The 25,926-nt window shown below is 43.7% G+C and overlaps 1 protein-coding gene across 1 annotated transcript in view; it reads left to right on the plus strand.

The window, feature by feature from the left end:
- Positions 1–25,926, plus strand: part of LOC147711065 (protein-arginine deiminase type-3-like) — a 361,895-nt gene that overhangs the window by 238,709 nt on the left and 97,260 nt on the right. The window contains exons 10-11 of the mRNA XM_086921888.1: positions 9,863–9,970; positions 17,443–17,597. Coding sequence (XP_086778014.1) covers positions 9,863–9,970; positions 17,443–17,597 — 263 coding nt within the window. The remainder of the gene's footprint in view (positions 1–9,862; positions 9,971–17,442; positions 17,598–25,926) is intronic.

Genomic DNA, 25,926 nt, shown 5'->3' on the forward strand with positions numbered 1-25,926 from the left:
CTTTCAAACTCGGGGACTTTTGAAAAGGTGGCATCGGCTGAAGGGACGCACCGTACACATGTTTGCAAACTGCCTGATTGCTTGAGGCTCTGCCCTCCGGTGGCACCCGGGGCACCGGCCGGTGGGGGCCCGAGCTCAGAGCAGCAGCCATGGAGCCTCGGATGGGGACCTGTCCACCTTTCGACCCCGGAGACGCCGCCTGCGTCTGGAGCAGGCGAGAGTGAGGAGGCACTGCAACACGAAGCTCCATGGAAGATGCACAGCCTTCCACCCGGGGCAAATTTCTTCCCACATGAAACTCTGTTGATCGCTCTGGTGAGAGGCCTCCTCCTCCTTTTCCTTTAAACTTTGTTTTTGACTTTGCTGCCTCCCGTAATGCGATCAGCTGCCTTGGCGCCTGTGGTCTTTCTTCCCTGACCCCTGGCCTCTGGTTCGAACTCCTCTGCCCCACCTCCACATGGACGATGAGGCTGTGATTTTGCTGCGGACTGCCTTTCTCCCCCCCGGTCTTGCTGGCTATGGCAGCCCTCTTCCTGGACTTTCGGACTTGGACCTTTGTGCTCCCTGCCATTTTCTTTTTATGACTCGCTTCTTCTACCTTTCTCCTCCGCCCCTTTAGCGATCTCTGACCTCCCCCTCTGTCCTAGAACCTTTCTATTATCTCTCCTGTTGCTCTGACACACTCCTCGCTTTTACTTTTCCTTCTGTCCTGCCCGCCATTTTGCTGCTGTTCTCAGGCGTTTTTCTCTGGTCCCCGGCCGGTCTTCTTATCCATTCCTTCGTCTTTTACCCTTTTCACTAGTTTCCCCCTTGATGTTCCTCAAATGTTTCTTCCCTTTTCAGCTTTGCCTTCTCTCCTTACCCTTGATTCCCTCCCGCCCTTCCTTGGTGTTGTGACCAAGTCCCCCCTACGACCCCACTTAACGGAACTCTGCCTGAGGGAATCTACAATTTGTGTATATATATGTATTTTGGGATAACTCTAATCACTAGTATATGCAGTAGACCTTTATACCATCTACCGTTCCTATGTGACTCTTAGAGTATATCCATTCGTATCCCTTCCCTTTGTATATAGAGAACTCTAATCACTAGTACAGTGGTCTCCAACCTTTTCTGTAGTGAGAGCTACTTCTGCTCAAGGAAAGCCTTCCTGAGCTACTAGCAAAGTTTATAACTGTAAAATAGTTACTACGCTATGACCACCTTAAGCAGGATTATCAGTATTTACCACCCAAGTATTCCTGGTGTGGTTACCATCAGAAATGCCAGGAAAACATTCATCAATATAAAATGTCTCCACCTGACTTATGAAGTAACCTTCGAATCTAGACATGTCCTATGGCACAAAGTATATAAATACAGCAGTAGGTCTCCCCAGCTCAGCTTGAATTATTATTCATCAGTTTCTGAAAGTGCACTTCTGTCTATCAAATACCACTTTCCACTGTGGGCAAACAAACTCAATTTAAAAGAAGAAAATCAATTTTTGAAAACAAAAACTGTCTTTAAAATATCCGTTTTCAGATTTTAGGAAATGCAAGGTCCCAAAACATCAGCTTTTCATTTTCATCAAGTACTCCCATGTACAAATGCCTCAAATGGACAGACTACTTTGAATACACAGGTATTACAGTCTTGTGCTACAGATGCTTACACAAATAAATGATGGACGGAATGCTGAATGAATCATACATTTACCCCCAGTCAAGAGATCTGGTTAAATCCATCAGTCTTTTGTCACCATCCCAGCCCAGTTTAGACCCAGCCATATGCAAATCAGTCTTGACTATGTGCCTCATGGGGACAGTTCAGACGGAACTGCCAAGCCAGGTCCTCCCTGGACCAGAAACAAGCAGCCTGGGACCGGTTTCAGGGTATGTCACCCTTCATAAGGCAGGTTATCTTGAATCCAGTGGCACAGTGAGCAAGTGGCCCACGTCTGGGCATACCCATCCCACTTAGGGTGAATACTGCTAAGCAAACAAATGATGGACGGGATGCTGAATGAATGATACATTCACCCCCAGTCAAGAGATCTAGATTAAATCCATCGTTCCTTTGCTCACCATGCCACCCCAGTTTAGTCCCAGTCGTATGAAAATCAGCCTTGACCCTGTGCCTCATGGGAACAGTCCAGACCAAACTTGCCAAGTCAGGTCCTCCCTGGACCAGAAACACGGATGTCTGTATTATGCCAATAATGCCCACCATTATACTAGGGCCACAGTTAGGCCAAGGCTTGAAACCATAAGGGCCAAGGCAGAGACCATATATCAGTCATGACCATTATTACGCCAGGAATACATAAATGTAGGCCAGTCATTCTTCCAGTATGTAAATGATGGCTGCCAGTATACCACAACTAGACCAAAAATACCACAAATAGTCAAGGATGACCATTATTATGCCATTGGCACTATTATGCCAGGAATGGGCACAATTTTGTCAGAGATAACACCCTTATGATGGGGGCTAGCATAGACATTTGGTGGTCCTTGACACCAGGCGTAGCTTTCAAGAAGCAATAGTGTTTATTAGGGATGCACATAAATGCTGATGAGTCTCTTCATTTTCTCTGGTCTGAATCATGCCCTGTTCTCCTCAGGTCTTGAGCTGCTTATACACCCAACTAACACATTTTCACTCTGACTCCTGCAGTCCCACACTTTGGTGGGTCAGCACTCCTTACTGCTCAGGCTACTACTGTCGTACTTCTTTTATGGCCCACTGGTCACACACATGTTGTGACTGATAAAGCAGGGATACAAGATGGTCAATCTCCTTGTGTCTTAGTTATATCGAGAATAGATACAGATTGTCAAGTGGCAGGCCCTATATCCGATACTTTGTGTGTTTGAGTGTTTAGTATAAGTTACTGCCATAGGTTTGGCTGGCTGTCACTCTTAGGATCTTGATATCAGCAGTGCTGCCTTCTTTAATAGGCGCCTACTCTCCGAATTTGATACTGGGCTTGGCTTCATCTCTGAGAGCTACTTTGAAGGTACTGACGAGCTACCAGTAGCTCCCGAGCTACTCGTTGGAGACCCCTGCACTAGTATATGCAGTAGACCTTTGTACTATCTACCATTCCTATGTAACTCTTAGAGTATATCCATTTGTATCCCTTCCCTATGAATATAGAGATAACTCTAATCACTAGTATATGCAGTAGACCTTTATACTATCTACCATTCCTATGTGACTCTTAGAGTATATCCACTTTTATCTCCTCCTTGTGTGACTTTACATCTTGTACATTTGCAATTTTTTCCGTGTGTATCCTTTTTGTAACGCATGTAATCCTAAGTCCTTATGTTTTTCAACTGGTGCTTATGTAAAGCGCTCTGACACCTTCGGGTAAAGTTTGCGCAATAGAAAATCGCATAAATAAAATAAAATAATAAATAAATAAATGGCGGTCTCTGGTATTAAGAGTCCATGTACGAGCCGAGCCATGGTAATAATTGTCCTGTCAATATGTTAAATATCTTCAAAATAAATAAAAAAATGTGTACTTCTTTAACACGCTGAAGAAAGTGTTTGACACATCAGATTATTATTAAAAGCGCTATTTTTTAAACATGACCTTGGAAATATTCCTGCTCCGCGGCCTTGTTGACAATGTCATTAGGGAATTAAGAGGCAGGTAATTTGTCATCTATATGTACCCTGTGTTTGCCCTAGTTTGTTTTACAAGACGGAGCAACATTACAACCCATTAAATCAGATACCAAAGGTTTTTGTACTTTGCACATCCTAAACACACGCATTTAAGGGCGTTGTCGTGTTAATTAAGATAAAGGAGGTCGGTGAGATGAAGTATTTGCCTAGGAACACACACTTTAATCGAACAGGAAAGCCAAGATTGAACCTAAGTTTTCTGTTTTCCTATAATACAAATCAGTCACTAGCGTGGTAACTCTTTCTATTTTTAACATCAAAGGTGTGTGCTTTGCTAATAATTCTTGGCGCATGAGAGGCGAGTATGGGTAGAAGGCAGAAGTCTTAGGAAAGCTCAGCTTGTTTTGGGGTACGGAGATCCAAAAGTACCTCAAGCTGAGCCAGGTATCTGCTCGAGCTTTCAGGGGCTTGCCCACCTCTAAAAACGACATATATGCACATTACATACATGGACACATGGTACTCATCAATTGAGCACACCTGATGAGCCCACAGCCCCCCTCTATCTGTATGTGTGCTTTTAGGACATCAGTCCTCCAGGCGAGAGCCATACTCCCCAGAGGACACCAGTGATGCAGCTACCCCCACTACCAAGTAGGCCAAGTGTGCCATGAGCACAACCTAGCCTGGAAGCAGTTGGCGCCAGACCCTCTTTCAAACCAGTTCACCACAGCGTGACAGAAATACAGGAGCAGCTCCACGTCAAGCACAGACAGAGCCAATAAAAGGGATGTTCGCTGTGTTTGATTTGATTGGCTCCTGCTTACGCCACGGGCACCCTTGGTAACCCTGAGGTGGTAACTCAGAAGCCATTGGAGTGCAAGTCCTGTTGGCCACGATTCGAAATGAGAGAAGAACCAAGGCTCAGCTCACCAAACCTCTGAAAAGTAATCTGCTCTAACTTGAAAGACTTAAAAAATTGACACACCTTGCAGTAAATATGAACGATTGATGTTTTTACATGCCCTTTGGAAAGTAGATACACGTTTGTCTAAACAAATCCCATACATACACTGCTACAATGTATTAAAATCTTAATTCTTCTATGTAAACACCCACACTCATCACTGAAGTGCCACCCCTGTGACTGTACAGCATTTCTGGCCAAAATGTTGCTGCTACCAAACAAACCAGCCAATAGGTATCACCTTTGGGACCTTATAAGTGTTTAGCTATGCAACAGTTGATGTTGTTGCACCAAGGATATTGTGCTGGATAACTAAACACTTATAAGTTCCCAAAGGCGAGACCTATTGGCTATGCCAATGCTTGTTTATTAAGCTGCTTTATTTTTTCATATTCCATTCCATTATTTCTGTCTTCGATGTATTTGCTTCATATTCTGAAATTTTGCAAAAATCAGTTATCAGCCATTCTCCATTATTTAGCATGGAACTTAGATTTGCTGTGTAGATCATCATGTCATTGGCATAGAAAGATACTTTCTTCTCCCATATCCTATATACAAAGGGGGTTATTTCCCATTCTTCCCTTAATTTACAGGCCAGGGGTTAAATGAACAGATTAAATAGTAATGGGGATAAAGGACCGCCATGTCTAGTACCCCTTGTTATTTTAAATCCCACAGTTAGATTGCCATATAACAGGATTCTGACAGGCTTTTTTACAGCTCGCGTGTATCACCATGCAAAACATATCCTCCAGGTTGTAATGTTTTAACATTGAATTCTTTGTGCCTCTGTTGCGGGTGCTTCAAATTGGAAATGATAGTGTTGTGAGAAGCATTTTTCTACACAAAGCCTGCCTGATCATAGATCACCTTCTCTCGCGTTCAAATGAGGAGATGCCAGAGTTGCAAAGATATGTATCTCGACATAGTGTAGATACATATGATAGATGGTATGGAAAGGACATTCAAAAGAAGAACCAATCAAAACAGGTTTAGAAAGTGCTGACAGAGAAGGCACATCCCCTGTCTGCTTTGACTGTATAACAGTGAGAGCTGTTGACTAACGTTTTGTTCCAGTACAAGGTTCTCTTTGACCAAGGAAGGTAGTGTTCTGCAAGGTACTCAGATGACTGTGGTACAACCAGAGCTTTTACCTGTGTGAGAGCCAGCTTCCCACAGGTGAGGGGTCAACACCTAGAGTGAGTCTTACATGAAAGGGAGCACTGTACCCCTTTTTGAAGCACCTAGAGGATGTTGTGCCTGAGAAGAAAGGGAACCGTGTGTTAACCCTTCATGAGATGCAAAGAACCATGTGAGCAGAAGCAGCTGATCCTGGAATTGAAGTTCTGTCTGTCTGCCCAAGGAGACTATATAGAGAAGTCTGTGTTGCACCCAGGACAGTGGATCAAGACTCCCTTACCTAAGAGGGCTTTAGTGTGATCCTGCCCGACCAGATGGCGCTGCTGTAATATCAAACTTGTGCCTAAGTGGCCTGCCCTTCCTTGAAGGTTGTCTGAGCAGACTACACCATTATGATCCTAAAGCAGCCCACACTATGGCATTGCTATGAAGAGTTCCTGGAGGGACTATGCCACTGTGTACTTGAGTATTGTGCCCGAGAGGACTGGTCTGCTGCAAGTCAAACTGTACCACGGTGACAACTGCCTGGGCCTGTGAGGATAGTGCCCCTGTCCCCTGGCCATGGGCTGACTTCTAGATGCTGACCAAGGAGTGCCTGTCATGGTTCCATGATCTCTGACCCTATACACCACTGCAAATAACTGGAGACCATCAACGATGCCAGAACCTCCAAGATTATGGTGTTGGAGCACTTTACCTCAAATACATAGAGACAATGAATATTATATGTGCAAGTCAGTGCATAGACAATGTTACATAAGACCAAGGGCACTACGAGCTGTAAGCATTTGTTAAGAGTGCCTGGGCTAAAGAAACACAAACTCGGGATTCAGAACGTAATTCAATGTGGTTAGGGCTACATTTACTAATAAGAACTTATTTCTACCCAAACAAACCCTTTTTAGCAGCATTAGGATAATGGAAGTCTGGAAAAAACATAACTTTCTAATCTGTACCATGAAGTTTGCACAAGGGCCGGACTGGGAATGAGAACCAGCCCTGGCAAGTACATCAGACCGGCCACCCGGGAGTGCTGTGCTGGTCTGCTGATTTTGCTACTGGGGACCGACAGTGCAGCATTGCAAAACCGGCCCCCGGTAACAAAACCAGCCTCCCAGCAGGCCCGGACTGGCTATGCTGCAAAAATGGCCATGTACCAAAAACAGCCTCCAGGGGCCCAAAACCGGCCCCCACCCGTGCGGCGCACCGGGGGATTGCCCGGTCCCCACTACGGCCTGACAAAAACCTCATCTGGTGCATTGACTCCCTTCCCGGGAACTGGGTCGCCGTATGTGAAATTAATGCTCTAGAACAGAGGTCTTCAATCTGTGGGGCGTTACACCCAGGAGGGCCGTGGAGTCTTGGGAAGGGGGTTGCACATTTCCAGGCCTCACTTCTGTCTAGAATCTGAAACATGTCAAAAGGAAAAAGACAACCTTCCCGGAGGCTTCAATGCTTCAGCTGAAGTTAATTGAGTATCCTCTCCGGTGAAAGGAAAAGGCTGGGCAGACAGGTAAAACAATACTTCGTGCAGGGTCTCTGCTTGCCTAAATGAAATACAAATGTGCGATTTAATCTGCAAATGTAAAGGGTACTTGGGAGCGGTTCTGGCTTTAATTGCTCAAATCACTCCAAGCATTGTGATGGCAAAGAATAGTTTTTTTGTTTTTAGTGGTAGTACGAAGAATTAACAACTGTGCTGTGAAGTGCATACTTTTAATTGTAATTGCATTTACACATCGTTTATCACCCTTGAGGAGGTGTTGAAGGGACAGTTAAGCCCCAAAAGATTTTTGCTTATGGTCTGGTATTAATAAAATCTACAATTTGGTAGCTCATTTTTATCCTAAAACTATTTGCACAGTTTGTAGCAGTCTATCTTATAATGTGTGCAATGCAAATATAGAGTAATGACTTACACAGTCACAGTGCTTTCTGTCACAGGCTGTGACCTCGTAGCACTAAAAATTCACAAGCCACTGCTCTCCACTGCATCAACCAAATTTTATTCTGTGGCTCTCAGGTTACACACAGTCCTCTGCAGTGCATTAACTAATAGCGGTTTCCTAATGTACTACAGTGTATTTCTCACTGAGTAACAACTTTTTAAAATGTATTTTTCATTTAAGCTACCCATTATTTTATATGTAGCTACCTGATGGTGAAAGACGTAAAAAACTAACAAGATATTTTGGGGGTCATTTATGAGAGGTTTGTGCCACTGGAGCATCACGTTTTTTTTAACCTCCAGCAGCACAAGCGTCTCAATCAATTCTAGGAGGTGACGCAAAGTCATCCTGGATGGCTTTGCATGGCCTTATAGACATGGAGTAAGACAAAACAGCTCAAATCACTGTGTTGTCTTACTCTGTCAAGTAGGCATTCCAAGGGCATTGCAGTGGTTGTTCCCATGCAAAACCCATGGATTCTGATGCTGCCCTAGATCTACAAAACCATGTAAACCTGGGGCAGCACCAAAACCTTTCACCCCCCCCCCCCCCCCCCACAGCAGGCGTAACGAGGAGAAATGTTTTCATTTCTCCTTGTTTTTTCCACTTTCCATGTGTGCTGTGTGCTGCATTCTGCAACTGACACAGGAAGGGGAAATACCCTCTTGGGATTGTTTTTGTGCAGGAAGGTGCCCCTTCCTGCACAATAACAATCCTGCCTACATTGACGCTAGTCAGCAATTTGTGCGCCAATGAAGTGGGAAAAGGCAGGAATGCACCATATTTTATCAATAAGGCGCATTCCCGCCCTTTCACATTGGTGGTGTAGGACAGCACAGCAAGACTTGCGGCGCTGCCCAAACCAATTCCTCATAAATGAGGCCCTTTGTTTTATGCCACACCTTTGACCATGCCCAAAAGCTCACTGACCTTTGGTTTGATGAACGCTGTTTAATATTTTTTCCCCACAGTAAAAATGATTTGCTATGGGAATTGGGGACGAATATGATTGTCGATAGTTGTCAATGATGAGGAGTACCAAGTTCTAGAAATGTTTGTTAGGGGTGGGTCCTTACGCCTAAAATGTTTTGTCAGGAGGGTTTTGGCATCAAAATGTTTGAAGACCTCTGCGCTAGAAGCTACAACCAAGAGATACAGTGTAAGTAACATTTTACTTCTGTTAGGAGATGCTTTGCATGTCTGCCTCTCTTCTGGCCTCATTCTTTTCCTAACCCACATACAGCCGGGGTATGTCTCCTCCATGCTCAACAAGTGGTACACTGGTCATGTGGCCAATAAGGCTGTTTGCCTTGTGGAGAATAGAGAAGTGAAGCTTTTCATTTAGCATTCTCGAACCCTTTTATGCTATCTACACTAATCTGGAGTTTATGTAATGTACAAGGGGAGAGAATCGACCCATCATACCCACTCACCTGGATAAAGCATTTAGAATGACTAGCGTTTGTTAATAAAACAAACAGAATTGTATTAACACCTTAGCAGCTATGGAACGTCCAGCTCCAGTGCTGGAGGTTCCATTGCGCAGGTGCAGTTGGAACGTCCAACGGCCGACGGCAGCACTCCCCAGGTAGTGGTGCCGTCGGCCGTTGGAATAGGCGCAGCACTTAAGGTGTTATAGGAAAGCCCAGAAGATAAACCCACATAACGATATTGACTTGATATCTCACCAGTTGATAATCATTTTGTGGGCTTTTTTTGTTTCAAGCTTCTGTTTCCCTAAAATCAGCTGTGGTTGTTCAGTCAACATTAGATCCGTATTCTGAGTTCTGTATGCAGTGACAAGAATGAAAGCTTCATTATCTTTGATGCTACATTTAATAAAGTCCAAGTTAGTACAGAACATGGAGTGTAATGAACCACAATAGAAGTTTGCACGCCATTTTATGTCGACCCATCTGACTGTTTCATCAATTAAATCGCATTATGCCTTAGGGCCCCTAGAGGGTGGCTGCCCAAGGTCATTCGACTTTGGCTACAAGCTCAAAAAAAACATCAGATTTATGTGCTCGGTTCCTTTTTGGAACTTTTATAGCTGGAATTTTGGTTAGGACCACAGAGGTTGAACATAGATTGTGGCAATGGACCTCTGAGATGACCTAATGCATAGTTAATTAAATGTTATTCAAAGTCCCCATCTCTCTTTTTGCCCCCACAATAGGATGAATTGGAAATCGGTTATATTGAAGGCACTCGCAAGCGCTTCCCTGTTGTTTTGGACTCACCAAGAAACCGAGGACTGGATAGTTTCCCTATAAATAAACTTCTTGTAAGTGTCAAATATTTATACACATTTTAGATTTCATGAAGTTGTCTGTATTTATATTTTAAGTTCCATCGTGAATTTTCCTCCATGACAATCTTAGTTCAGCAAGCTGACCTTATAACATTTGAGTTGGTAGGATGCATATATAAGAAGTTGCAACATCATACCAGTAAGATAGAATGTGCCTCAACTCATGAGCCTATTACTTTTTTTGCAGCATTCCTGATCCCACCATTTTAATATTATGTATGCACTGTTATTAACTGATGTTATTACCTAATTGAATGTTACCCAATTTTATCAACCTGTGAAGGATGTAAGACTCAGTTGCCCATGTTGGGTTTTAAACTCCCAACCTACACATTTGACCAAGTGTCTGCAGGGAACTTTTTGCATGAGCAATCCTTGTAGTGTGAGTGATAAGATCCTTCTAAAACCTGATGGGCCTCTTCCACACTCCTGAAAAGTGGGTGGAAGGATATTATTGGTAATGTGTACTGCAAGGGATCACATGCTCCTACCATCTGATGTTGGGTGTGGGTGTTTGCAAGTTGTTGTTCTCTGTAGAAGTCTTTGATCTCATTAAATGTCATGACAACTCCTTAGTTCCACAATGCATCACGACAACGCCTCCACCTCAGAAAGTGTTTTTTTCCTCCATGGATTTGGATGTTCCAGCTTGAGCTGTAGGACAGTTGACCACTTTTCCATTCCATCGGTTCCCGCTGCCAATTATCCTGATCTGTCATTGGAAGAATCTTCCAGAGGAGGATTTGTAACTTTTTGGCTCTGGCCCTTTTTGCAAGGTCTCTCCCAGATTTCTTTGCCTTCTATTGCTGAACCCATTTTTGTTGGCATAACGACTTTGTGTACTTTGCCACTGCTAACCAGTGCTAAACTACTGGTGCTCTCTCCTTAAAAGGTAAAATAGACCAATACATAATTGCCACCTTTATTTTATTTGTGAATCTATAGTACATGGTTTTACATGTACCCAGGGCCTGTAAATTAAAAGCTACCAGTGAGCCTGCAGAATTCATTATGGCACCCTCTAAAGCCTGCTATTGCGGCCTGTGTGCAGTTTTAAACTGCCATTTCAACCTGGCAAAATGAACCTTATGCCGTGCTTAAAAATTCCTTTTTAATACTTATAATTCACCCTTAAGGTAGACCCTAAAAGGCTCAGTTCATGGTGCAAGGGATTTTGAAAGTAGGACATGTTTACTTAAGCCTGGCCTCCTGTTCCCACCACAGCGAGTAACATCTGTGACACTCTCCCTGTTCTGCGCGACCTCCTCCACCACAAACCGAACTCTTTGTACCAGAATAGAAAAAATAACTTTTTCAGCAGGACTAACCAGGTCCCTGTATATCCCCAGAGCATGAGGAGTCGACAGTCTCAGTTTGCTAGACATCCAAAAATAAAAAGATCTAGTATCACAGAGAATGCCATTGGGTTCATTACAATATGTCGCGTCGAGACACCACTGATCTGCCTGCAACACTCTGTGCTAAAGAAAAAAAGTTGAACTAGAGGGTGAAGGCCCATCCAGTGTACTGTTGGTACACAACGAACGGAGCCCCTATGTCCTCTCCTCTGAGGATTTGATGTCAAAGACCAGTCTGGAGGCTAGTAGGAAATCCCAAGACCATTTAACAAAGACAATGTCCAGAGTCACCATTCCTCAAAGTTGTCCTTAAGGATCATCCTCAAAGGCAATCTTGGGTAGATACTGAGCACCACTACTGAGGACGTCTGGTGTTGAGCAGTGAGACTGGCCAGGAAAAGCATCTGGCTTCTGAGACTGAGCCCTCTCTGCATCGGTAGACTCCTTCGGCCAGAGGGCTTAGGGCCTCATCACCCAAAGCTGAATCAGCACAGATTATCAGACCACCCACCTTCAGAGTCGATATCGGGTCTGTGCTCTCTGCAATTCATGCATTCAGCATGCTAGCCCACCAAGCAGGTGCTCTACACTGCAATATGGAAATGTTTTGTACATTACTTCCTAAATGAACACATTGAGCCATTCTAAACAAAGGTGCAGGATTTTATTTGACACCTGCTGCACTTACAAAAGTGCTGGATTGGCTTATATTTCTATTAGGCGATTGTGGCAGCCTACATACTGAATAGGGAACACACTTCCTTAATAAAAATGCTTCATTGAGGTGTTGGAAATATTTATACCTGAAGAAATCTGAACACCTTCTCAGGGGTCTCACTGATACTTAGTCCATTCAAACCAATAATAAAGAATTTGGCACAGAAGCTGAAAATATGAAAGAACATTTTTATTAAACTCAAATGAGTAAGACTACGTCACACAGAAGCCTTAGCAACTGAATGAGGCAGTCTCCCGAATGGTCTCACTTCACATATTATATACTCTTTTTCCTGCCCCAGGCATGTAAGGGAGTTGTACCAATTACATTCCTAAACAAATGGAAAATCTGGAGGGTCAGCAGGTGAGTAGCCTTTGGGGTTTTAGCAGGATATCGGTAAAACATTATAATTACATAGTTCACAAACGTTAATCTGATTTAGATGGCACTGCAGGGCATGGCATGATTACATGTACAGTATCCCAACCCAAAAGTTAATCATTAAGAATGTCCGAAATTCAACCTCCAAAAGCCGGACAACCTATAATTGAAAGCATAACTCATGTAATGAAGAAACATAAAAAAGAAACACTAACAGATGATGAACAAGATAAGGCATGTGCAAGGGAACTAAAAGTTAATGATGTCCTGAACATTAATTGGCAATCTCAGACAAAGATCGATTCGGGAAATTGGCTTTGCGAGGTCAGTTTCAGGTGAAGAGGTCAGTTTCTTACAGTTCATTTCAGAGTCAAAAAGAAACCTTAGTTAATGTATACATGTACTGAGAAGGCCAGGCCACTTTCTTCGCCAGGCTACCTTCACAGGCCTACGTGAGGGCAACACAAAATGGTGGCACAATATAAAATGGAGTCAGTCTCGAGAATTACAGAACCACATACCTCGTAGGATTCCACTAGGCCCAACATGTGGCTTGAATGTGGTGCTAACAAGACTTATGGGCCTTCCTTTTGAGCCAATCTTGTGACATGCAATCCTTCTCTTGGAAATTGGCCTTTGTATTTGCAATCACTTTACTAAGGAAAGTTAGGAAGTTGCTGGTGCTCACTGACGAAACTTTTTATTCAAGTTCATAAAGACAGTGAAACTCTGGACAAACCCATGGTTTCCACCAAATTTGTTTTCTCTTTTCCATGTCAGTCAGACTAGTGTCCTTCCTCCCACATACTGACTAAGCATGGGCGAATTTTGCGAATTCGCGATCCGCGAATTTGCGGATTTGCGAATTCGCGATCCGCAAAATTGTGCGAATTTGTGGATTTTTGTTTTTTTGCGTGTTCGCGGGGTTTTTTGGCTTTTTCGCGGGGTTTTTTGCATGTTTGCGGGGCTTTTTGCGTCTTCGCGAGCCGCTTGCATAGCGAAGTTACCCATGCAGTCGTTTATGGGAGAGGGAGGGAGAGAGAGATAGATAGATAGATAGATAGATAGATAAAAAGAGAGGGGAAGAGAGGGGAAGAGAGAGGGAGAGAGAGAACGAGAGAGAGAAAGAGAGGCCGGATCTCTGAAGGGCCAGATTCCTGAGTTGCCCCTACAGAACATACAGCTTTTTATTTTTAGCAAAATGCATATGAAAATTGTGCTGTAAAGGTCTCTTTTAGTTTAACCCCTCCTGACAACTCAAAATCGGTGTATTTGCCATCCTCTCCCTTCTTCCTGTTTTTTATATCTGTAAGTGCTTCCTGATGAGGTTTAATTCCTTGGACAGGTGCCTCGTTGCCTACTTGTAACTATTCTCTGACCCTGCTTCAAGGGTCAGAGCAGGGTCAGAGAATAGTTGCAAGTAGGCAACGAGGCGCAAGGAAGCAATTAGCAGCAGGTGTCCAAGTTGAAGTTAATTTGTTTGTAACCCTTTTGTAAAAGGTTACAAAGAAATTAGGTTCAACTTTTGCACCTGCTGCTGTAACCCTTGCTTGGCAGAAAATTCGTCCCCGTTGATTCGCGGATTTTACCGCGATTTCGCGAGATTCGCGGATCGCGAAATTGCGGAAAATCCGCAAATTCGCCCGCAAAACGGATTTTACGCCCACCCTTAATACTGACACTACCAGAAAGAGCATTACACACATTAGACAAGAGGATGCTAATACACTATATTGACAGGGCAACATACATCTGCAAATATAGGCAGCCGTTTGTTGCTTTTGCAAAATCTCACTTGGGAAATTTAATTTCGAAGGGTGGCATTATATGATGAATAGTGGCATGCATACAGACATTCTATGGTAAGGCAAAACATACACTGCCTGTGGCTCCAAAAGCACATTCCACTAGAAAGAATGGTGAAAGTTTGGCCTTTTTGGAGAACCTACTAATAGCAGGTATCTGTAACGATGCAACATTGTCAACTCCACACTACTGAGCTTGAATGTCCAAACCGTGCTAAAATCGTTGTTCCAAACATCTGATTCAGCTACTCGCTAACCATCGCTTGAAGAGGAAATACAGCTTCTCAGTGTATGAAGAGCATATGGTTGACAACAGCGCAGACTAGAAATAAACAAGTTACTTAACTTTTGTTACTCTGTTTTTGATGGATACTCGTATCTAATCACAGATTATTCTCCTTAAATATGCCCCAGGCACCAGACTGGATATGAAGAATATTCCAGCAATACCCGTGCATGCAGCTAGGTTGCATCATGCAGCTGTGTTCTGATTCCATACTGTCCTGGTGTGTGGAGTGGACTCTAATCAAAAGGTCTTGCAGAACTGAGGGGGTGAAGTGTCCTTCCTGCTGGACCTCACTGTCAAGGAGTAGTGTTTTGTGAACGTATGCCCTTACAGCACATCGCAGCCTGACAAATTATAAGGATATACAGTGAGAGTGGCCTTGGCCCTGGTGGAATCCACTTGGAGACCTTCCTGTGGCTGTTTTGTGTCTAGCACATAGCAGATTGTGTTGCAGAGTACTATATACCGACAGGGTCCTCTTCTGCACAGCCTCTACTTTCTTTGCTCCAACAACCCCACAAAATGCTGATCGTCCACATGATGGCTCTGGGTAGGATCAATGTAGAAATTCAAAGCCCCTATGGTGACAAATTTGTGGAGCAGCTCCTCCTCTTTTAAAGTGTGAGTGGGAGCAAACAACATTGTTACAGTAATTGACTTCCCAACATAAAAAGGAGTCATAGCCTTAAACAGAAATGTCACCTGAGTCCTCAGCACCAATTTCTCCAGGAAGAAGATGGTGAAGGGCAGTTGCATTGAACATGCCTGCAACTTACTCATGCAGCATGCTGATGTAATGCAATGAGGTAGACAGTTTATCAAAGTGAAGAGATGCAGAGAGCAAATATGCATAGGCTTGAAGGGCCTAATCATGAAAAGTGTCAATAGCAAGTTAAGATCCCACTGGAGCATCACAAACTGTTTAGGAGGAAAAGGGTGTCAGGCCTTAAATAAGCCTCATCACGGCTGGTGATTTGAACAAGGACAGTTTTCCTGGCATGTGTAGAAAACATGGAACGGCTGACAAATAAACTTTCAAAGAGCCCACTTCAAGGCTTTGCTGGGCTAAACCAGGCATGACCGCTTTCCCTATAAGGGATTAGCATCTGGTGCTGTACACCCCATTTCTGAAATGTCTGAGAACCCATTGTAGATGGCTTTCACATAAGTGTCTGTTGGCGAGGATGCTATCCAGAACTTCAGTTGGCAAATCAAATGCAGTCAGTGTCTGCCACTCAATCTCCATACATGGAGGTGTATGTTGTGGAGCATTGGATGGACGACCCTGCTCTGTTGCTGAGAAATGAGGTTGTCCTGAAGCGGTAGCCTGATCGAAGGACAGATGCTCATGCTTAGGATTTCAATGAAAGGGACTGTGGGGAAGGTTTACTGGAGTCTCTCTAGCCAGTTTAGCTGGAATGCATCTCCTAATGAGTGGTATCACAGAAACTCCAAAAGCGCAAAACTGTTGGCACTGCACACTCTTGATGATGGCCAATAGATCTAGCTGGCGCTCTCCCCACCAAATGATTACTCTCAGCGCCATCTCGGATTGCATATGTCGCTTGTGATTTGCCAGGCAATGTCTACTCCCTTTATCCGCTCTGGAATTCAGGAACTCTGCAAGGTTGTTGGTGACCAGAAAGAGGCTTTGCTGCACCAGCCACCTCATGAGACAAAAAATCCTGTGGCACTAGCCCCAGGACCCCACTTCGCTCTGCTTGTTGTTGTCTTACATAGCAGTAGTGTTGTCCAGGAGAACCTGTACTACCCTCCCTTTGCATCCTGCTTGTCAACTACGCCAGGTGGCACATTCGGGTCTGCAATAGAAAATGAAATCTAAGCGGGCCCAGCGTCAAGGCCGCCTTTCCAAATCCTTCCAGGTCTCAAGGGAGATTGCCCATGATTCGCAGCAGTGGGCCAGTGGCTGACCCCAACTTTGTCATGGGTCATCATCATGACTGATAAAGTTCAACTGAGCAGCATGACTTGCAAGTGCCTGCAAGTCCCCAATGTCGCCTACGTCCAGCACATTTCAGTTTGTTAGGAAGGCATTCAGGGGTTGAAGGTCCAGGAAGGGACTATTGGCATGCAAGAGCGTTGATGGAAAATCCAGTCTCCACCTGAGGGCTATTCTAAGGTGATGAATATGTGGTTGGAAGTATCCATCAAAAAAATCTTTTTACTTACCCTGTAACCATCTATTTTTTGCTGCTAGTGCTGTTGATTCACATGTACCATAAATCCGCTCCGGAAGGGAGCACTTAATTACAGTGTTTTTTGTGGGTCACTATCCTTATAAGGTACAATGCACCATACACTTATGTTATCCTCCTTCAGTACACTCATTTCACACTACTAACCCACTGGGTAAAAACAGTCTGAGGAGTAGTCTTTGACCTGGTGCATTGCGGGTCGAAGGAGGGGTCACAAGATATCCTGGGACCTAAGACTTCTTTGAAGGTAAACAACATGCAAATACCTGCACCCAACATCAGATGTCAATAATAGCCAGAGCTTTCTGGGAAGGTTGTTTTTAAATTGCATGCCTGTTTCCAGCTTGTGATGTCTTTACTTCAACTTTGTAGGAGGCTCTCAGCTCTATGTGAATGAGGGTATTATTAAAGGTTTATTGAAGGTTTATATATAGGTTTATATATCGATTTTTTTCCACAAGAATGGTTCATGAATGTATTCAAGTAACTAAAAAGGTTTTATTGGAAGTTTTTGACAGTGAGCATAAACTGAAGTCTGTTAACTGTACTTATTACCCAAGCTGACCAATAATACATTATGTTCAGGAATGATGTGGGTGTATATGTTCTACCTTGTGTGGCTGGTCTGAACCTTTCATAATTCACTGTCTTGTTTTGAACGTTGAATGATTGTTTCTGAAGGGTCCTGACTTTGGATATTGGACAAGGGAGCCGGAAGATGAATCCGATGTGAACAGCCTCGACTCCTTCGGAAACCTTGAAGTCAGCCCACCGGTGACAGTGAACGGGAAGGATTATCCACTAGGGAGGATTGTCTTTGGAGGCTGTTTACCTGCGTAAGTACTATCTAACTGCCCGAGGCCACTTCTACTGTACACATATTGCCAAAGTCTCCTTTTGTGCAGTGGTTTGGGACTGAGGGCGGAACAAGTCTTTATGCCTGGTGACTGAGATAGGTAGTAAATGTAAGAATATTATGGGGACAGAGACTTTGTGGGTGTGTGGGTGGTGAAAACGAATGTGGCCTGTAAAGCCATGCAAGCTCTATGTAGAAGCACACGTGTACATGGTCTTGTATCCTGGTTAAAAACCAGGACCTTAGCCAGGAGAATTTGTGTTGGGGTTCTTGGCCCCCAGTGATAACATCATGGAGGTAACTGTAAGGAGAATGAGTTCAGAACTTTTGAACCAAGTTAGATACTAGTTTATGATGCAATATGTGGTGCATGTATGCTGCCATTCGCAGTGCTCTAACCACCCCTGCTCTCCTTCTTTCTCTTTCTTGCTACTATGCTACTCTTTGCTGACCCCTTAGTTTCTCATTATAGACACTGGCTAACTCTCTCAAGTGTTCTTAACTGATGGGTAAGTGATATGAAAGCACTTCAGATCACCTTCATAAATAAATGACATTCATCTGGAAAGTGCTGGGAATGTCATCATCTTAATATTAATAATAATACTAATACCAATATTATGTACTGATTTTGTGTGTGTGTGTGTGTGTGTGTGTGTGTGTGTGTGTGTGTGTGTGTGTGTGTGTGTGTGTGTGTGTGTGTGTGTGTGTGTGTGTGTGTGTGTGTGTGTGGGGGGGGGGGGGGGTTTGTGTTGCTATCCTTGTGGGGACTTGGGTGTGATAACACACTCACGCTGTGGGGACTTGAGTGCACTGTGGGGACTTGAACCCAAGTCCCCACAAGGCAATGTCTTCTAAATGATAAAAATATGGCTTAAGGAACATCTGTGTCAATTTTTACAACTTTAAAAAAAATTGCCTTGTGGGGACCTGTGTTACATCAAGTGTGTTTATATTTGTGCTCAGCTCTGCCCCCGTAGACCGGTGATGGTACTGCAGTCCTAAACACACTTTGCATTTTAAATAACCCTGGGCGTAGTTCGCGGAGTCGGACTCCGCGGAGCTACGCGAAGACGTAGTTGCACTCCGCGAACTACGCGTAGCTCCGCAACCATGCGGAGTTGCTTGCTGGGCCCGTTCGCGCGCCGTTTTTCGTCTTCGGGAGCGCGGTGCGCGTGTTCGGGGCGTTGCCTGCATGCTCGGGATGGCTAGCGCGCTAAATTACCCCAGAGGTTTGTCCCGCCTGCTTGCGTTCCCTTATTTCCTGTTCCGGGTCAATTAACGTGGTCGCGTTGTGCAAGACATGTTCGGGAACTCATCTTCTCGTTCGCGCGTCCTTATGGCTTTATCGCGCTTCCAATGACGTTATCGCGTTCGCACAGTCGCACGGGAGGGTTTACAAACATGGTGGCAGACGCGACCGGGAAAAAGCGAACGCAGAACCAAGGTAAGCCATTGCCGCGCACGCGATAATGTTATTTAGCGCGCAACAATGTTATTTAGCGCGCGACAACTACGCTCCGCACCGGATAGCGGAGTTATCGGCAGCTACGCGAACTCCGCGGAACGCGGAGTTGCCAAAACTCCGCAAACGGAGCGTAGTTCTTCGCCCAGGGTTAATTTTAAACACACTTTGCTCACCAGAATCTCATGCTAGCAGCACAAGGGACAGACATTTCAAAGGGAAAGCTGCACAGTCCTGTAATTATTCAAATATTTTCATGAAAATTAACCTTTCTATTTATTAAAATTATTTTTTTATTTGCATGAAGCTATTTTAATTTAGACTTTTTGTGTCTGAAAATAGTTTGTGGTATTATAAATATAGCTAAAAGCAATTAGGGTCAATTTCTAATCCCAAAATACTTCACAATTGCCTTTTGATCTGTAGCTGCAATTAAAGAATGATGGTGCAGTGCACTGAAATAGGATATAAACTGATCTGATCGTTTTTTGCAAATAACCTTGCGGCATCAATGCCTGTATCAGGAATTCAGAGATTTTGTGTTGCGTTGCCTTTGTTCACATACTAAAATGCACTATGGAATATGTTCTTTTAGATAATGGCTGGAGGTCTGGGAGTGACTAGAGCTATATTGCGCTATGGGCTACGTTCTTGCATACAGTGAACGGAAGCAATGTTATGCCTGCAGCATGGGGAAGTATATTTTTAACAGACAAGGGATGTCTTATAAAATTAGTGAATTATTAAAAGATATATTCGAATATCATAATAATATTTATTTTGAGTGATTTAATGAGCAGAACAATATGCAGAGAATATAGCAAGCACCAGGTATTTGTGACATGGGACAGTGTGGGATGCGCAAATTGCCATTGTGCCAAGTTGTTTGATACCTTTGCAGTAGGTCAGAGTTCCCGAGCATCTTTTTTTAGGACTACAGGGTTAAACAGAGTTTTTGAATTTCTGCCTTTACAAGTATTATGTTAGAATTGTGACAATTATGGAATTCTTTTGTAGGAACTGATTTGATTACGTGCACTTAAACAAAATTTGACTACATGATGTTGAATGGCTGAGTATGCCACATGTATGTTCAGCCAGACTTAAAAATGCACTGCTTTGTCATGATGAGATTCATACAAAGATGCCAAGCCATAGTCCTAGCCACACTTTGCATTTAAATACACTTTGCTCAACAGAAACACATATTAGCAGCATGAAAACAGACTTTTCAAAGTAAAAGCTGCACAGCACTATATTTATCAAAGTATTTTTCATTCAAATGACCCGTTTCTCTATTTAATAAAATAACCCTTTATTGACATGAAGCTTTTGAATTTTGACATTTTGGGTCTATATGTTGTTAGTGGTTTTAGAACATTGCTAAAAGCAATTGTGGTCAGTTATGAAACCCAGAATGCTTCACTGTTGCCATTGTATCCTTATTTGCAAATAAAGAATGATGGTGCCATAGACTGGGTCTAAAGAGAGTCGGCGTTCTGTTAGCTGAATCTCATGGGTAAGCATTGATTCAGCCCTGGTGAGGAAGGCGTCCAAAGTACCCGCTACTCCCTTGCGCTTGTTCATTCCAGAATCAAATGACCGTGAAGTAAATGCCATGGAAGGAACAGATTGAATATAAAAGCGGTAGGGCTTGTTCAATGGGATAACATAACATGAGACTACAGTACCTGGAAAGCTAGAACATGCCCCTTCCAATCTGTAGAATCAGTGTCCGAGGGGTGGCCCAGCCCAGCCTACTCCAGGCGAGAACGGGCCCGCCCTTGGCCAGGGCTTCGCCCCGGTAAGCCCGTGCACGTCCTACGTAGGTGCCTCCTGGCGCAAAGATTGCTGGTGACTGGTCCCGTTGAAGGACAAAGTGCTCAGTGCTCCGCTCCGCTCCACTACAAACAAGGGCTCCCACCCTGCGGGAGCTTGCAACCGCTCTTAAGCGCCACCTGGAGCGGCAGATATGCATAGGGACCTCCTGGTGCAAAGATTGCCGGTGACTGTGGTCCCGTTGAAGGACAAAGTGCTCAGTGCTCCGCTCCGCTCCACTACTAACAAGGGCTCCAATTGGAGCTATAATTATTCTAAAAATTCGGATTGCTCCGTACTCTTCCTCTACAATTCAGGATGGTACATTAAGCGCATTGTCAGGGGACAGGAATATCCTTTAGTTACTCAAATTTACAAACCCCATGCATGAACAGATTATTCCTCAAGTGCCCAGGTCCTGCCATTACATCTCAGTGATATCCAGCACAATGACAAGGATGCTCAAAATATAGCACTGTGCAATAATGCAGTGGCTGGCCAAGAAGACACAAAATGTGCTGATTGTAGCCATTATGATGCCGGGGACAACCACAATGCCAGGGTTGGCCACCATTTGGGAGGCACCAACTGAATTCTGATTTCCATTTCAGATAATGTGAAGACCTCTTTGGACAGGAACAGAGTTGCTGAATTCTCACTGCTGGTTCGAACTGCTTCTTTTGACAGAGTTCACCACCACTCCCTTATAGTAAGCCCAGACGAACTTAGCCTCTGACTGATTCTCATCCTACCTTTCCATTAAACCCAGCATAATCTTGCTGCTCAATTCACATCACCATATGTCAACATTAATTAGGCTGTTGCTAAAATCTCATTCATCACATTATTGCCTTTTAATGCCTACCTGAGACTACTGCCTAAATTCCTCAATATCCTCAACCTAATGTGCTAAAAGTGCACTGACCCCATGTAGGTCATCTTAAAGTTGAAACAACAGGGGGACCTGGAAACATCAGGACTAGACCACTGACTTAAGTCAATACCAATACGGAGTATTCACCTTAAACTAAACTGGTCCAAAACAGAGATTCTATCTTAACATGAAGCAATTGGTAGAGCTACTGGTCTACAAGCGTTTGAAATCAGGAATTTAGTGCAGCACCACCCATATTGACAAAAGTGAGAAACCTTGGAGTGACTATCAATTGCAGCCTTTCCCATGTTCCCTAAATGAACTAAGTCCCAATAAATGCTTTATACACCATACATACTCTATTATGAAGTTTTCTGCATTCCACATTTACCTCACATGCACCTGGCTTCTATTTCACTCGCCCTTTCTCTTCTTGATGATGCAAAGACACTAGTCCAGGCCTTGTTCTGACTGCTCTGAAGACTGAAATGAACCCATTTACATGACCACATCTACCCTGTCCTCCAGCGCTCTGTTGACTTCCAATTGCCAGATGCTCTGCCTTTAAGACTTAACTTCATTACCTACAGAGCCATCTATAGGAAAAGCCACTCAGAAATTAGAGCGACCAGGGGAATCAAAAACACATCATCCAATTGCTCGTAATGCCTCATGCCACAGAGTTTCAGGGGGACTACCCCTGCTTTCAGCAGGCAAAGTCGCTGGGGGGGAAATTCAGGTCTTTGGAGGTATTGCAGAACCCATATTTCCGATGCTGAACGGTAACTTCAATTGTAGATCCCATCGGAATTAATTAGGCTAGTCATAGTGAGTGTTTCATTTTATTTCACTGTCCTTTCTCTCCTTTAGCTTCAGTACATGCCAATGCACAGCAACAATAAAAAGATAAAAACACAACTATGGTTCTCATGCATGACATTGAAACACTATTCAACTAAGCCACTTGACACCACACTTCCATGAATTAGTATGCTACCCCTCTTAAAATGCACCTTGGTGCCTCATAAGTGAGTAAGTAATATATTATTGTAGTTAATTGGTGCCAAATAAGTGGATTGAAATACTTTATAAATGCAACTGCAACACATTACCAAAAACAGCCAAAACACACTAAGTAGCTAACAAAATTCTTATGCAGCCCAAAAATATGCCATATACTCAACTATCACAGTGCTTCTTTTAATAGCACTCACCTTTTTCAAGTCCCTCAGCACTTCCTCTATTGATTCTGTTGGCTTTCAACAAGGTGAGCATGGAGTGAGGATTGAAGTGGATCTCCTGTGTGTGGGTCCGCAAGTGTCAGGCACTGCCTCACTTAAATTTGATAGGATTGTCAGAATGGTGTTGGATGGTAGAGGAGGGCGACTGTGGTGAACTGTCATTCATTGATGATTGACCAAAGAGCTGGAAATGCTGGGACAAGCAACCTTCAGGCCAGGCAGCTACTGACTGAGTAACATAGCTACCAGCAATTGTGGGTCACCATTCACCTTTACTGAGGAGGAGCAGGGCCTCCGGCATGATTCCGGGACCTAACATAGCAGAACCCCTCTGGGTGTTTCCCACAGCCTGTGGAAGGAGGCAAAACTGAGGAGGTCCAATGTAGGGAGACCCTTCACCTTAATATGGTGTTAATTCCTAGTGATAAGTGCTAATGGCCCTCGGTGGAAAAGGCAGAAGTGAAGACTTGGAGGCAACTCAGGTCCCATAAATGAGAACCTATGGATATCTATGGGTTACGGTTGCTCTCATCTTTGGAGTCTTTGCCATCCTGAGGGAGGCAGATAGGATGCCAACAGGCACACATAAGAAATCTGCTGATTGGGACAGGCAGCCCTTAAACACTGACACAGCATGGAAGATAGTGATGAGGAAGGAGGCAGTCAAGTCTTGATTGGTGTCCATATACAGGTAGCATAAGACTGTCATGAAGCAAGCTATGACGAAGGTGCATCCTCTCACAAGAAGATAAGAGGGAACTTTCCTGTTGCTTATAGTGACAGAGAGTATAGGGCCCATAGGTGACTGGTCATCAACAACTGTGTTAGCCAAGGGTTGGCTGGGGAGAGTGAGGCAGGAGGGTGGGTGCTTAAAAGGTCATGCAAGAGTCCTTTAAGGATTTGACTGGGGTTGACATGTAAATCCAGGGTTTTGCCGAGTAGGACAAAGTTGGGAAAGTACATTTTGTGCATGCTACAAAAGTTACATAAAGAGGTAAGCTTGCAATTAGGGAGGAGTTTGTGTTAGACATTCATGTGGCTAGAATCATTTCCACAAGTACACAATTTGAGATAGAAGAGAGAAGTACTGCAACTTAGATAGTAGAAAGAGCTCAAATCAGCACGGGACTGCTGGATTACGAAATTAGTGTAATCTCTTTTAAACTTTATAAATAAATAAATGTACAAGTGTTCTAATGCCCTCAGAGCCTAATGACACTTTAAATGTAAGAAAATATGTAGGAGCTACGAGTCAAACAGTAAAATATATATTTTTTGTAACTGATTTGTTTTGTTTCGTATCTCTAATGGCCTGTGAGTGAAAAAAAAATTGTCATAGATACTTGCTTTTGCATTTAATGAACATTAGTTTCAGACATAGGAGACAGTGACCCCGGCCTACTCTTTCCTTGAATGGGATACTTTGAGAGTTTAATGTAACAAAAATACATTGGGGCAGATTTACAGGCCCCTTGCAACATTTTTGCGCTGGCGTAGCGTCACTTTTGTGAAGCAGTGGCGGTGTAAAAAATGCGGCCAATTTACAATTTGACGCATCTACGGAGATTTGTCATGATGGAAAGTCCTGCATCACCTCATACCTGCATCAGGTTTAATGTATGCAGGGTGGGCATTCCCACGCATGAAAGCCTTGTACAAGATTTCACAGCATCACTTCTAGGACGCCACTGCGTCAAAACCTTACACCTGCTAGTGGGAATAGGCCTCAAAATGCTTTGCTGGAGTTGCGTCATGCTTGCGACACGACTCCAGCATTGCGTGAATTTTGACCCAAAAGATGCGTCAGAATTTTTTACGCATTTGTCAATCCTTGCGCCATGTTGTGCCGTATTGTAAATACGGCACATCCATGGTGGCGCAAGGGTTTCTCAGGGTTGCACCGGGAAAGTAACGCATCTGTACAGATGTGTCACTTTCTTGTAAATCTGCCCCTGTATTTTTGGTGATTTTACTGCTTTACGTATTTTTGTGTTAAATTTGACTAAGCATTTATTGATTGATTGAGAGTTTAATGGTGTGATCTGCCAACCCGTGCTCATTCCTAGCTAAAATGGGTTAATTTAACCAAATACAGCATCTTTTTGGTATTCTAGAGTGAGAAGCATGTGGATTATGAGCGACCAAGTTATCCATTAGCAGACTTTCCTTGTGTTATATTTCATTTGTTGCATTCTGAGGCTTGTAGTTCAAAATCTGAAAAGCTAAACTACAAGCTCGAAAATATAAAGAGTAAAACGAAAATGCTTGATATTCCAGCTTCTAAGGGCTAATCTTCCAAATCAAAAAGCAAAGCCTTTCTATAAACCTACATCCAGAAACCAGTCCTACAATGCGTAATGGAAAACGTTTATATACAGACATTTTACAGATACAATTCAAATCATGGAAATATCACGACTAAAGCAAAAGCAGTACATATTTTTCAGAAACATCATCTTTTTAATAAAGGAGTATAGATTGTATCATGTAATAAAATAGTTACAGATTTTAAATGCGTGTGCTTTTTCTAGGTGTAGACTTGTGTTTATTTTCCTAAAAATGGCTTACTTTCGATTTTTGCAATGGATTTCGAAGTGAGCTTGTAGCGTGCTCAAATGCCACTTCTCCCAGTTCTGAAAACTAAAGCACCCTCTCGCCGTCGGTCCCTGCAAAAGAATGAACTTCACCTGGGTCCCATCCTGTGCCGCACCCCTCCCCCTCCTGACGATCTGCAGGGGAATGCGTCTTTTGTCAGTCTGAGGCTGAGGAGCAGCAGGTGTGAATGGGTCACTGCCAGGGGCGCTCTGCATGACAAAGTGCCTGGGTCTCGACACTCCCAGCTACAGCCGAGCCCCTTCCTCCCTCTCGCCCAAGTTAATGTTTGCAGCTTTATATAGCGTGACCCGAAGGT

Source organism: Lissotriton vulgaris, chromosome 5, assembly GCF_964263255.1.
Source record: "Lissotriton vulgaris chromosome 5, aLisVul1.2, whole genome shotgun sequence".
In the NCBI taxonomy this organism is placed as follows: domain Eukaryota; kingdom Metazoa; phylum Chordata; class Amphibia; order Caudata; family Salamandridae; genus Lissotriton; species Lissotriton vulgaris.